This window comes from Lethenteron reissneri, chromosome 20 (genome assembly GCF_015708825.2).
Source record: "Lethenteron reissneri isolate LAM-NWPU_2019-01 chromosome 20, ASM1570882v1, whole genome shotgun sequence".
NCBI classification, from domain to species: domain Eukaryota; kingdom Metazoa; phylum Chordata; class Hyperoartia; order Petromyzontiformes; family Petromyzontidae; genus Lethenteron; species Lethenteron reissneri.
This window is the reverse complement of record NC_083798.1, coordinates 142,166-156,390: the sequence shown is the minus strand read 5'-3', so window position 1 is coordinate 156,390 and position 14,225 is coordinate 142,166. Positions and strand designations below refer to the sequence as shown.

General features: G+C 51.2%; 1 protein-coding gene across 1 annotated transcript in view; it reads right to left on the bottom strand.

Annotated features, from left to right (window-relative positions):
• Positions 1 to 14,225, bottom strand: part of LOC133344527 (potassium voltage-gated channel subfamily KQT member 4-like) — a 104,744-nt gene that overhangs the window by 73,349 nt on the left and 17,170 nt on the right. Inside the window, exons 3-6 of the mRNA XM_061554500.1 lie at positions 11,920 to 12,046; positions 11,512 to 11,687; positions 5,405 to 5,533; positions 1,227 to 1,337 (exon numbers count right to left, since the gene is read on the bottom strand). Of these exons, the coding sequence (XP_061410484.1) occupies positions 1,227 to 1,337; positions 5,405 to 5,533; positions 11,512 to 11,687; positions 11,920 to 12,046 (543 nt within the window). The remainder of the gene's footprint in view (positions 1 to 1,226; positions 1,338 to 5,404; positions 5,534 to 11,511; positions 11,688 to 11,919; positions 12,047 to 14,225) is intronic.

Here is a 14,225-nt window from a genome sequence, read left to right as displayed (position 1 = left end):
ATGCAGGCTACATGACCCATCCAATGCAGCCTTACCTGACAGAGGAGCTCACTTATGGGAATGTGTCCAGATCTTTCAAGGATCTGTGAACTCTTCACACAATCCAGTCTGGTAGGATGGATCTTAGACATGCTTTTTTTTCTCCGGGTCCTCAGGTTTTCCCCTCCACATTTAGAAACACGCGTTTGGAGTATTTGGCTGCTATAAATTTCCACGTAATAAGCCACTTTACTCATATGTTATCATGTGGCCAGGTCGCTTCTGAAAAATAGATGCATCGCTCAGGGGGTCTATAAAAATGGTTTAGTTTAAAGGGCTCCATGCTTCATAATCATAGGCAAATTAAGGGCATCACTGCGGCCAAGACGACCCAGAGCTGTCTATGCAGTGATAAGACCAGGTGGCTTCCAGACAGCGTTATGCAGCTGATGAAAAGATAATGCCGCTCGAGTGATTCTGAGTAAAGACTGCTCTTGCCAAACTGGATCTGGTCATAAGCACGCTGCCCAGGTACAGAAGCTTCTCCACCCTCGCCACAGCTGCCCCCATCACTCGCGAGGAGTGGAGGGGGTGGAGTATTTGATGCCACAATACTGAGTGTGTGGTGCTTTGTTTTTGTGGGGCTGATGGTAAGGTCGCACTTCTTACTGGCACGCTCCACGGCCAGCAGCAGTATCTCAACATTTTTCTGAGTGAGCAGCAATTACCAGATCATCAGCTTTCATAGCACGGTTAACTAATAGGGTAGTAATCCATTGACCACAACTGGGCATAGATCAGCCTTCATGCATCTGTACCAGATATAAATTATCTGGTGCAGCCATGGAAATATTTTCAAATTATGTCATCAAACAAGATGTTAAATAGTGTAGAGGCCAGAGGACATCCCTGTCACAACCACAGGTGAACAGGGAATGGCAGCAACTTCTGGCCACGCAGCTTTACCCGGGCCTGCCCACCATCATGAAAGACCTTAATAATTGTGGACAGAGGGTCAGGGACTACAAAAAGACGAAAAACAACCCAAAGCCTTGGCCTGTTGATGGTATATTAGGCCTTGACCAGGTCAATAAGGCAAAGATGTACGTCCCGTTGAAATTCTCTACATGTTTGCCGTAGGAGACAGACAGAGAAAACGGCGTCGGTGCAGGACCGCGCTGGTCTGCCACCACGGCACACGATGGGGGAGGTGGTGTGGCAAGGTCGGGGGATTGGCACATGCTCACCGCCGGCAGAGAGAAGAAGGAGATGCCCAGCAGTGCGAAGCCAGACGCGAGCAGCTTCCCTGGCCACGTCTTGGGGTACTTGTCTCCATAGCCGATGGTGGTGAGCGTGATCTACGAACAACAGCCCACGCGGACGTGAGCGGAGATTAATCTGGCTGAGTGACGCTGTGGCCGCAGCGCCTGTAACGCAAGGAGAAGGCCGTGAGTTCAAATCCTGGCCAGATAACAATTTGGCCCATCATAAAGCAGGATCAGCAGGATATCCATCAGCATTACCACCACCACCACTGGCATCATCATCATCATTCACATCAAAATCAATAATCAATCATCTTAATCATGCTACTCATTCTGGAATCATAAAAAGGTAATCACCACTTTGTGTGAAGGAAACAGTGGTTGTCTTGTGGATAGACTGATCTCTGCCATGGGAATGTGGAGTTTCTTCCATTGGCTCAAAGCTGCCAATGGAGATGAGTCGAATTCTCAATGTGGAACAGTGGCACAGTGGTTAGCATGCTGCACTATGAATCAAAGGATCCGAGTCTGATTCCTGGCCGCATCAGTGATGCGTGATATCTCAATGGGTTTTCTGGGTCCCCTCCAGAACACCAGCACGGGCATGGCGCTGTTAAAGGAAATCAGCAAAACGGCGTGGGAGTCACGATAAGTTATCGCAGTCGTTCAGTGGTGCTCGTGCCATCGGGCCACACTGTGGCATCCGTTTAAAAGCCACAAGATGCTGATGCCGACGAGAAAGTTGAAACCGGCCGAGGGTTTTGCGCAAACACAAGCGCTGCCAGGATGTGTGGTGCCACGACCGTGGAGCAACTCCGCAAGCTCCGCGACTCCCTCCCGGCCCCCGCTCTAAACACGCCACCTGCACGCAGCGCACTCACGTAGTGTCCTGGTGGGGGGTTGCCTGGCACATCGGGTTTTAATCCGAAGGGCCCCTAGGGGGAGAGTCCCACGGTTTACCGGTCCCAGGAGATTGGCCGATCCCCACAGGCCAGGTTACATTCTGGGGCCCCTAAATTGGCTTAAAATTGTATGGGCACAAAAAGAAAAGGTTTCCTGGGCCGACCACAATGAGTTACACGCAACATTGGGGGGAGGACGGAGGGTGGGATATTAGGCATAAAGAGCAGACCCCAAGACGCAAACTACTGGGCACGGGAAAATGATGAGGGGAGCAAGGCACCGTGAGCAAGGCACCCTGAGCAAGGAACCCTGAGCAAGGGACAATGGGTGGGGGAGTAACAGATGCTTCAGATGAGGGCAGGGCATCAGTTGTAAATCAAAAGGTTGGCGCGTGATTGGCTTTGCGACGCGACGCCCCCCGGGCCTTTGAAGTTGAGAGTATAAAGGTGGGAGCCACGGGACGATTGGGGCAGTTGTCTACAACCTCCGGGCCGTCACGACCCACTCCCTGCCTGCCGTCCTGCCTCTTCAAGCCGCTCACAGCATCCGTGTGATGCCAGCGAGTGCCGCTACGAGGCAGTGATTGGCTGGAAGTGGGAGGCTGGGAAAGCTGGAGATGCGGGGGGAAGTTAACTCGGAAAAATAGACTAGTACCCGGCAAATATGATGGAAACAACCATAAACAGTTCAGGTTTTACCTGGTTAATAACTTCCTTCCAATGATTTCTCAATTTGTATCCATCTTCTCGGCTGAAGTTATGTCTATGTTTATATATCTGGATGGCTTCATGAACAAACCTTTGATAGTAACCCGAAGGTTTGCAGAGTACCTTGGTCTCAGAAAAAACAATATCACGCGAGCTCACAGCGTTATAACAATGGTCAGCCACAGCAGAGGTATTGGTTCTGCCGTGTTTCAGATCTGCTTTGTGTTCGCGAACACGGTCCGAGACATGTCGGTTTCGTTTCCCCAATGAAACTGCTACCGCAGGTACAACTCAGTTTGCAGACTCCAGGATATTGCATGTCAGGAATGACATCCTTCACAGATGGGATTAGATCATGGATTTTGTGTACTGTGTTGAATCGGACCTGGATCCTGCGTTTGTTTAAGATTTTGGAAATCTTTTTGGTAACACCTGCTATGTATGGTAACGTGATGGTTTTGATCGGCTTCTCACGCGTGCGCGTGAGGCGCGTGTACTGCAGCATATATACGGCCGCCATCGTTTTCGCGTGTTTACACAGCGCACTTTACGCAGCGCGTTTACACGGTAAAAATAGCGTTAATGGTGAGGCGTGCCCCATAGCCCTATCCCCGCCGTTCCTTTTCCGCTTGCATTAGCATTGCGGGCACGCGGATTAGGGCTTATCCACCCGGGGGGGGGGGGGGGGGGGGGTAGGTGTGCATATTCATACTGCCGCCATTTCTGTTGATTAGCGCTCGGCGGGTGCGGGATAACCTCGGCGGTGGCAAGCCAGCCGTTCAGATATGGCCCTCAGAGAGGGCGCTGGCGTGGGGGGGGTGATCACTCGATCGGCGGGGGCCCGGCGAGAGGCGGCCGAGGAAGAGGGGGGACCCCACAGATGCACCGGCCCTTGAATGATGATGAATAATACAGTGAAATGAGCGTGCCGGTGATTTAAAGTTATGCCCCTCTGAGCGATGACCAATCTTTCGCGCCAGCAGACTATAATAGCCACTTCGAATCGTGGCGTGTACACCGAAGGATTTGACAGAGAGGCTACACGCCGGGGGTTAATAACGTGATCTCGCCGGGGATGCCGGGATGACCGCGCGTGCATAATCACAATCAACATCATACGCGACAAGTTAAATTAACTGAATGTCAGCGGCGAGCTCTCACGCGAGTGAACAGTCTCCAGTCTGATGCAGACCATACCCAACGGGGGGCAACACGACCAGCGGCTGGTCACTGGTGCTCCCACACCTCGCCATGGCATCCCGACTTTAGCCGCATCCCGCAGTCTTTGTATAGCGGCAGTTAGGGTGCTCACCTGAACCCCAATTACGTGACCGCATTTCTCCGGCTATCTTATCATTACGCTAGCTTTCGATCTTGAAACGAGTAGAGTTTAGGAGTCTTCTACGAGTTTTTAAAGCCTTGCATAGGCTAGCACCACCACCATATATTCAAGAACCAATTCATCTGTACACCCCCTCAAGGTCGTTATGATCCGCAGACTCTGCCCTTCTGTGCGTACCTCGATCCTGGCTGCATTCCTGGAGTGAGTGGCCACTTCCTGTGTCTGAGTCACGGTCGTGTAATTGCGTACCATTGGAAATTCGTTTGTGATAATGCGGATACTTTTAAATCTCGTCTTAAAACACATGTTTTTAAGTCAGTTCATTTTATTTAGCTTCTGTGTCTCTCTTGACATTTTCTTATCCTTACTCTTACAAGGTGCCTTGAGACAGTAGAAGGCGCCTTACAGATAAATACAAATTATTGTCATCTCCTCCTCCAAGAAGCACTCTTAGAGTTCCACTACCACCACCACCGCGACCACCGTCGCCACCACCACTACCACCATCGCCACCACCACTACCACCACCGCCACCACCAATGCCACCACGATTGCCATCACCTGGCATGGTGTTTGCTCCGTGGTCGCCCACCTCTGGGTGCCACCTCAGCGTCTGACTTTGGTGGCCTGTGCCCTCCTCCCATAGCCTGCACACGCGTCCCACCCACCACAACCTCCTCCTTCTCTCCCTGATCACATCTACAACACTCTCCTGCCACTTTCTATCCTGAATTCCCAATGTCCTTCTTCTGGCTCTGCAAGTCCACGGGTCTCTATGGAAATCCGGGGATCTCTGTGAGAGTCTATGGATCTGTACGTAAATTTGTGGACCTATGTACGAGTCTATGGGTCTCTGTGTGAATCCGTGGATCTCTGTGCGGGTCTATGGGTCTCCATGTGATTCGGTGGATGTCTGTGCGAGTCTATGAGTCTCGATGTGATTCCGTGGATCTCTGTGCTAGTCTCTGGGTCTCTATGTGATTCCGTGGATCTCTGTGTGAGGCTATGGGTCTCTGTGTGAATCCGTGGACCTCTGTGCGATTCCAAGGGTCCCGATGTCCAATTTATCACTCTCCTTCGCAGCCCCAGTGCCTGGGTCCCGGCGCAGTTTAATCGCTTGCACACCCAGGGTCTATCGCTCCGAGGGACATCTCCGTGGGGCCAAGTCGCCGTGGGGCCAAGTCGCCGCAGGGCAGCACACGGCGTACCGTGCCCCACCACAGCGCGTCGGCGTAGGTGGCGAACTGGTCTTTGTTGTCATCCTTCTCGGCCAGGTAGACCAGGAAGGAGGAGAAGACGAGCGCCAGGAAGCCGATGTACCAGGCTGTGATGAGCTCCTGTGGGAAAACAACACACAGAGAGACCAGAGGTCCCCACCACGACCCGTAGAGCCTTTAACGGGCCACTGGGGTCAAGTGTTGTTAGTGAGCGCCTGTGAAGGCCAAGGCGGCACACCAGAGGGGTTGGTGTGGCGCCGTGTTGATTGGGCGGAAGAGAGGGCGACCGTGGGTTGGAGGACGATGTAGGGCAGTGGTTGTCAACCTTTTTACGGCTACTGTACCCCCCCCCCCTTGTTGAATTTTGTTTCAACCGAGTACCCCCTTGCCTGACCCAGAATGGTTCTGAGAAATAAATGTATGAATAAAAAACGCCAATATTTTAACCAATTGTCCACTTTGTGAGGTATCCTAACTCACTAAAATTCAACGGACACTCTGCACATATGGCGTGATGTGCTCCTGCTCGCTGGTTACTCTGGGAAACCACGTTGTTAATGATCAATGCGTTTATAAAGGTCTTTAATATCGTTCTAGATGATCATATGGATTAAAATTGGATCGTAGTTATTTTATATTGGCAGATTCATTCCAATGACTCTCACGTACGATATAATTTCACACGTTTATAAATCACCTCACGTACCCCCTGGGACATTGCCACGTTACCCCAGGGGTCCGCGTGGAACCACAGGCTGAGAACCACCGGTGTAGGGGGACGATGCTGGCGGCGCTGGTGGTGGTTGCAACGCGAGGTGGGCTGAGTGCGCGCGAGTGTCGAGAAGCAGGCGACGGTGAGAAAAGTGATGTCAGAGCTCTTGCTGACAGCCCATAGAGCCGCCGCTCTTAGCCCGCATTTTTTTGTCGTTGCACTGACAGAAAAATCTCACGAATCACTTCACACACCATGACAAAAATCCCCCGTGTAGCCTGAACAGACTGTTAGGACAAGTGCTGTTAGCGAGCCACCTATGAAGGCCGGCACGGCACATGAGGGGGTGGGTGGCCAACACAACGCCCGGTCGCCTTTTTCTCCCTCGTGGTGATAGTTACACATCGTACCAGGTAGTTATTTGAGGCCGTGTCGACCTAGAGGAGACCCAGGACCGGTTCAGATAATCGTCACTGGTGTTGGCCGTGAGTGGGAATCGAACCCGGGTCGCCAGGAATTTTAGAGCAGCGTGCTGACCGCTACACTACCGTTCCCAAACACACACCACACTTCACACACCACACTTCACATGTGTGCACTTAGCGAGAGCTCCAAGACACCCAGTGGAGGCCGAGCGGAGCCGCGCTCGCGTTTGCATTAAACGAGCATTAGCGGATGAGAGAGAGCGAGAAAGCACGTGGGTGGGTGAGTGAATGAGTAAGTGAGTGGGTGAGTGAGGAACCCCCCCACCGTGCCTCCGGAGCACGGTGCACGTGCGCTGCCTAAGCGCTCGCGCGCCGTACCTGGAGGAACGCGATAACCACGCGGCCTCTGTGGCGGCCTAATGAGTCTCGGGTGATACACGCCGGTGTGTGTGTGCGCGTTTCTTTTCTTCTCCAAATGGACAGCGCACTTAGCCCCACAAAAGGAGCCCTCGCCGCCGGGATTTAAGCAAACACGGCCTCCGAGGTTAAGAGCGGCTTCTGGAGAGAGTCCGAATCCCAAGCCACGCCGTGCGGCGGTGCCATCACGAAGGGTGGACCGTGTCCCGGGGATGTGCAGCGTTGAGAATCGCACACCGAAGAATTCAACATCCATTGCCCGCATTTTTCATGCCCCCCCCCCCCCACACTCAGAATATCATAACTTAAAATCCCAGTGGGAGCTTCCAACCCAGCCAATAATATCTTCAGGGACGATAAAATGAGAGCCCGCTTTGCGGGAAGTCAACAGTGATTGCCCGGGGGATGGACTGGCCTCCTTCATATGAATGTGGAGTTTCTGCCACTATCTCAGGGCTGTTAATGTAGGTGAGACGGCTTCTCGGCATGGAGTGGCAGTGCAGCGGTTAGCCCACTGCGCTATGAACCCGGCAACTCGGGTTCGACTCCTGGCCTGCGTTGCGAACCTGCCCTCCTGCATCCTGTTTGCTTGAACCACCCACGGCAATCTCCTCTTCCTCTTTGATTACATCTCTAACGCAGCTTTCTTCACACGTTCCATTGGTCTTTGAAGAGCCAGGAGAGCTCCCGCATTGTCGCTACAGCCACCCGAGCTAGGATCTCACTGAGAGAGGCAAAAAGTGGGATGCACTTCGATCCAAATCACACATGTACCAATTTGGGCCCTGCTGGGACGTCAACGCTCCTGATCTCACGACATCGATGCCGATTCTTTAACAACTTGAGATGGGTGCTGTGTACTTTGGCTGTCTGCAATATCGCCAGGAGGCGGACGATTTGCTCCAAAACAACAGCAGCAGCAGCGGGCGGCTGACAACTACGTTAATTAAAGCAACCTTTTGCATCCGCATTTCCATTCGGCAATTAAGCTAGTGTTACGCAAACACGCACAGCGTGGCATTTGCAGAATAAATATCACCTGCGATGCCGCGAGGCACAGAAACCCACTTAAGCCCCGATTGTTAATGAGAGACTTATCCTGTAAAGATATTCGGTTGATTCCAAATTAAGATTTTGTTTTGGTGGTTTCTGTGGAGCCCGCTCCTTCACGCAAATCGATATGCAAAACATCAGTCTGTTCCAGAGCAGCGCCGACAATGCTCATTGCCTCCGTTGATTGACATTCACCAGTGGAAATTCCGCATTACCATGGCTGGCGACAGACTATCTATAGAACAACCAGGCTCATAAGAATGATAATGATGATGCCAGTTATTGAACCAGAAAAGCCACACTGAGTGTTAAGACTCATTTTTAGGAAATTTCTGCCCTGGCATGTTTGGCACGTTGCATTGCGAATGTTTAGAACGTGGGAGCCCGGTAAACTTGCATAGCTGTCAACCTATACGGTTTAACCCGTATTCTTGTACAGGGAAAATTAGTTTTCAGGTCCATACGGCGTACAACCGTTTCAATACGGGCAAAACACATGTGTTGTTGTCTTTTGTTTGTTTCTCCCTAGTGATGGGACTTTGTAGGATGAACGTTGATATGCATAAGGGCACGGGGGTGACCAATAAGGTCTGAAATGGTCTGTATTGAGGTAGGCACTAAGGGGTTGACAGCTATGAATTTCCAACAATGCGCCAACGTTGGCATTGTATATGGATGGAACCACAGCTCCAACGTTAGCCCAACGTTCCACCTTTACTGGGAGGAAAAGTACCGACAAGACGGGTCTCGACACAGCAGCGGGAGATTTCGGACAAACAGACAAAGAGCGTGGGGGGGGGGGGGTGCGTGGGAGCCACGGAGGAACGCGTCGCGTGGCGGGAAACCTCGCCGGCCACGGCCAACGGTGGCGGCTCCATGATGCGCTCTGCTCACATCGCTGATCGCCGTGCCCTGGCACGAGCGCGGGAGGCAGCAACAGCGGCGGGGGGAGGGGGGCGGCGCGGGAGCGCTTGGAAGGACATCACAGGCCGCCGCCTTCTTAATGTTCACAGCACCCACTTGGATATTCACAGAAAGTCGTGCCCGTCCGCCCACGTGCGCACGTGTCCCTTGACTGCTTCTCAACGGATTTGGTTCCGTGCTGGATCCAATTCTGTTCCTCATATTTAAACAATCTTGGACTAAACTTAAATCACTCAGAATTTTGCTGATGCCGCTGTCAGGATAGTATCGGGCTATTCTCCAAACAAAATCAAACAGAATCTCCAATACAATTTCGACTTAATTGAATATCAATTGTCATCACTTAAATAACATTATGGTATTTTCTTCAAACAAACATTCAGTTTTACTCCCATCACCTATTATGGATATCAGATACAGCATCATTGAACAGAGTGCTTGAAATACCTGAGTTTCACTGATTGATTTGAGACTTACATTCCAGCCCCTATATCGATCACATCTCAAATAAAATCAAATGCAAAAGTGGGCCTTTGTATCCAGAAACAAACATTGTTGTTTCCCCATTCGCCTTTAGTCGCACATTGTTGTTGAAGCTATCACTCTACCACGTTTTGACTGCTGTGACACTGCTTGTAGGTCAGCTACTAATAACACATTAAGCAGGCTCAACCCGCGTCATCATTCTGCTCTTCGATTTGCACTGGATGTACCATACAGGACTTGCCATTGTGACGTCTACTTAAAATTCAATCTCACATCACTTGATGCGGGGAGAAATCTACATTGGTGCCCTGGCCATCCATAAAATCCCGATTGTCAAATCTGCGCTATACTTCGCTAACCCAATCACCCTGTTGTCAAAAACCAAGAAAATCAAGGCGTCCATCTAATTGCCTTTTTTTACTTTCTAAAGAACAGGGATAGGAATAGGTGACAGACAGCCTCTGACGTTGATGCACCAACGTTTCAGGAACAAACCTCGTTATCTCCCTTGGCATCATAAATCTACCTTCAAAAAATATCCCGAAGCAGACGGATTAGTGCTGGATACAGCCGCATTTGCCAATTTGATTTGTAACTTTGATCCTTACCCACGTGCCAATAGAATACCTGTCAACGCATACGGTTCACGCGTATTCTTGTACAGGGACATTTATTTTCAGGTCCATATGGCGTACAGCCGTTTCCATACGGGCACAAAAATGTGTTTATTTGTTTGTGTTTCCTCCCTGTGATGGGATTTTGTAGGATGAACGTTGAGATTTCTAATGGCAGCGGGTAACCAATAAGGTCTGAATTGGTCTGTAATAAGGTAGGGCACTGATAAGGGGTTGACAGATTTGCGATTGTTCAATTGTTCTGTGCAATTTTATTTATTGCTGTGTTGTTGTCTTGATGTGGTCTGGGACTGCTGTTGTTGTTTTGCCACCTTGCCCAAGCTTGCATTTAGTGTTGAAACATCGGCAGCAATCGATGTACTTATATCATTTGTACGTATATACCTTTTTCATTTTTATTTACGTCTTTATTTTGAGTGACATGCTCACCATTCCTATGCTTTGCACTCCTACCATAGTTTGTCATTGTAACTCTATTACCAGACCCTACTGGACATCTGTGAAAAAGTGCTTGAAAGCTCATTGGATTTCTCCAGTCTAAATACATATTCTGATTCTGATGACTTTTAGGTCTGTACTATAGAGAGTTGGTGATGTGTTCAAGGTCTGGGCTATAGAGTGGGTGATGCGTTCTATGTGTGGGCTATAGAGTGGGTGATGAGTTTTAGGTCTGGGCTATAGAGTGGGTGATGAGTCCTAGGTCTGTACTATAGAGTGGGTGATGAGTTCTAGGTCTGGGCTATAGAGTGGGTGATGAGTACAAGGTCTGGGCTATAGAGTGGGTGATGAGTACTAGGTCTGGGCTATAGAGTGGGTGATGAGTTCTAGGTCTGGGCTATAGAGTGGGTGATGAGTTCTAGGTCTGGGCTATAGAGTGGGTGATGAGTTCTAGGTCTGGGCTATAGAGTGGGTGATGAGTTTTAGGTCTGAGCTATAGAGTGGGTGATGAGTCCTAGGTCTGGACAATAGAGTGGGTGATGAGTTCAAGGTCTGGGCTATAGAGTGGGTGATGCATTCTAGATCTCGGCTATGGAGTGGGTGATGAGTTCAAGGTCCGGGCTATAGAGTGGATGATTAGTTCTAGGTCTGGGCTATGGAGTGGAGGATGAGTTCCAAGTTAGGTCCCCGTTTAGGTGTTGCCTCCCCTAGGTCAACTCGGCATTCAATGAGTGCTTACTGCGGTGTGTACACGCCAGCACTGGGGAATCAAAGGTGCTCGCGTGCAGTACTTGCTGCAACAGCCTCCAAGGGTACCCCGTCGGGAATCTCTGCCTCTGCGCACGTATGGTGCCCGCGGGTGTGAGCGTGTGCCCGTGCGCGCGAGCATGTGCGGGCGTGGGCACGCACGTGCGGGCATGCGCCAGCGTGTACGAGCATGTGCTGGCATGTGCGAGCATGTGCAGGCGCGTGCGGGCGTGTGCAAGCTTGTGCGGGCGTGCGCGTCACCTTGCTGTGCGCGTAGACCACGGAGCCCAGCAGCTTCCAGGTGCCGCCCCTGCGGTCCATGCGCACCATGCGCAGGATCTGCAGGAAGCGCAGCGAGCGCAGCGCCGACGTGGCAAAGATGTTGCCCTGGGTGCCGGCGGCGATCACCGCCAGGGAGGCCACCAGCACGATGCTGTCTGCAGCGCAGTGATACCAGCCGTGATGTCACACACACAGCAACGTGTCTCTAGAACGAGCCATGAGGACACACACACAGCTACGTGTCTCTAGAACCAGCCGTGATGTCACACACACAGCAATGTGTCTGTAGAACCAGCTGTGATATCACACACACAGCGATGTGTCTCTAGAACCAGCTGTGATGTCACACACACAGCGATGTGAACACGGACGCGGCGGGTTCCTCACCGATGATGCAGAAGGGCTTGCGGGCGAAGCGGAGGCGCCCCTGCCAGCCACGGTAGCGGCAGCAGCACCCGGCTGCCCAGATCCTCACGAAATACTCGAGGCCGAACAAAACCATCATGATGCCCTCCTGCGGAGACACGGAGACAAACATCCCCCGTGTAGCCTACATAGCCTGTCGGGGCAAGGGCTGCTGGCGAGCGCCTATGAATGGCAGACGCAGCGTTCGAGGTGGTGTAGCCAGCACCGTGCCCGGTCGCCGTTGTCTTTCCGGCGCTGATGTTTAGCCAGCACACACCAGGGAAGGTTCAGGACCCGGTTCGAGTTTATTGGTCACCGACGTTCGAGGTGGCTGGGAATCGGCCTCGGGTCGCCGAGCTTTGTAGCACACAACGCTAACCACTGCGCTCGTGCTCTTGCTGTTTCCATATACGCGGCACTGCGTCTGAGAACCCTGCCTCGCTATCCACCCTCACACCCGGCCCTGGTGCGCTCTCAGCTCGGATCGCTTCTAACTCCAGAGCATTGTTGCTGCCTGTCCTTGCATTTGATCATCTTCGGCAATGACGACTCCACTCTCGGCAACAACTCCACACACGGGGTCTCGGGGCTGTTATTGATCCATACTCGTTTTCCCTCTGCCTGTCCTTGCTCTCTGTCTCTTGCTCTCTCTTTAATAAATATTCAAGCTATTTCTGTGCAGCGCCTTCAGATGTGGTGACGTTAGCTACCACAAATGAAGTCAAAATGAATTGTATTACATGATGGGGACCACTTTATATAAAGGCTCATCGTTTGAAGAGGAAAGTACTGTTAGCGAGATGGTGGTGTGGCGAGCACTAATGTGTACACACACACGATGCACTTTCTTACATTGCATAAGCACACAATATCCACACACATGCTATGCTTATCTTTACGCATTAGCACACGCGCTGTGCAAAGACAAACATCCTCCCAAATATAGAGATTAATATACTGTTGGCAAGCACCTATTAAGGCCGGTTAAAGACACAAATATAAACAATTTTATTTTAGCAGGTAAGGCCACATATTATAGCTCAACGAAGTGGCTTATGTGGAAATGTATACCAGCCAAATACTCTAACTCTAAATGTTGATCCTAAATGTGGAGGGAAAAACCAGACATGCAAACTCCAAATATATAGGCGTTAGGGTGGGAATTGAACCCACGACCTCCTGTATACCAGGCGAGGAAGTTAACATCTTGCCACCATGTCACCCGGACGCATGCAGGCTGAGGGTGGCCACAAATCCGACGTGATAGAAAACTACGCGCCGTGGCTCCGAAACGCCTCGTGGTCACGGTCACTTCCAGACCGCATCAGCAACGCCAAAACCCGACACTGGGGAGCCATGCAGGCAAAATTGATCATTTAAGAAGGTATTTGTTTATTCATTATCTGCATTTCCTAAAGGCCGCCATACATTTCGAAGCTACTGTAGCGGATAGAGAAAGAAAAATCGAGGTGTACATGCAGTGTCACATCTCCCCTGGGCTCTATCTATCGTTCTAAACAACTTGTCCAAACTCTCGAGTGAGGATGGCCATTTCTCTCTTTCCCTGCACCTGCTCCAGGTGCGGTAGCAGGCCGGTGGAAATGAGGTGATTTTGGCCAAACAACATCCACAACACTGAACTGTACAAGAAGACCGGTTGTCCCACTTTTATTACCTTGATTTAATTAAGTTCTACTTCTGTAAGCCCTGTCCTTCATCTGTAGGCCCCTGCCTTTCCTCTTTAGGCTGCACCTCTTTACTCCGTGTGCCTCGCCCCCATACTTCTTAAGCCCCACCCCTTCCTGTTTAGGCCCCACCCCTTCCTGTTTAGGCCCCACTCCTTGTTGTTTAGGCCCCCACCCATTCCTGACTAGGCCCCCACCCATTCCTGACTAGGCCCCCACCCCTTCCTGTTCAGGTCCCCACTCCTTCCTGTTTTGACTTTGCACCTTTCCATTTTAACCCCCCTCCCGCCACTTTTTTAGGCCCCACCTCTTTCTGTGCAGGCTGCCGCTCCTTTCTCAAGGGCACTGTGTTGGGCTGTTTTAGGTGATTGTGGGGGTTGTGGAGGCAAGGGAAGGGGGGCAGCAGTGGTCAAGGTCGGTGGGGACGGTAGGGGTAGGTGAGGGGTGGCTTCACAACAACATCAGCCACAATGCCTCTTAGAGCAGCGATTGAATAATAGATAATTACCAGTCGACGGCGATACCGATGATGAAAAAACTATACGTACATTGGCCAATGCTATGCACGCACAGGCACGCTATATAAAGACAAAGATCCCCCGT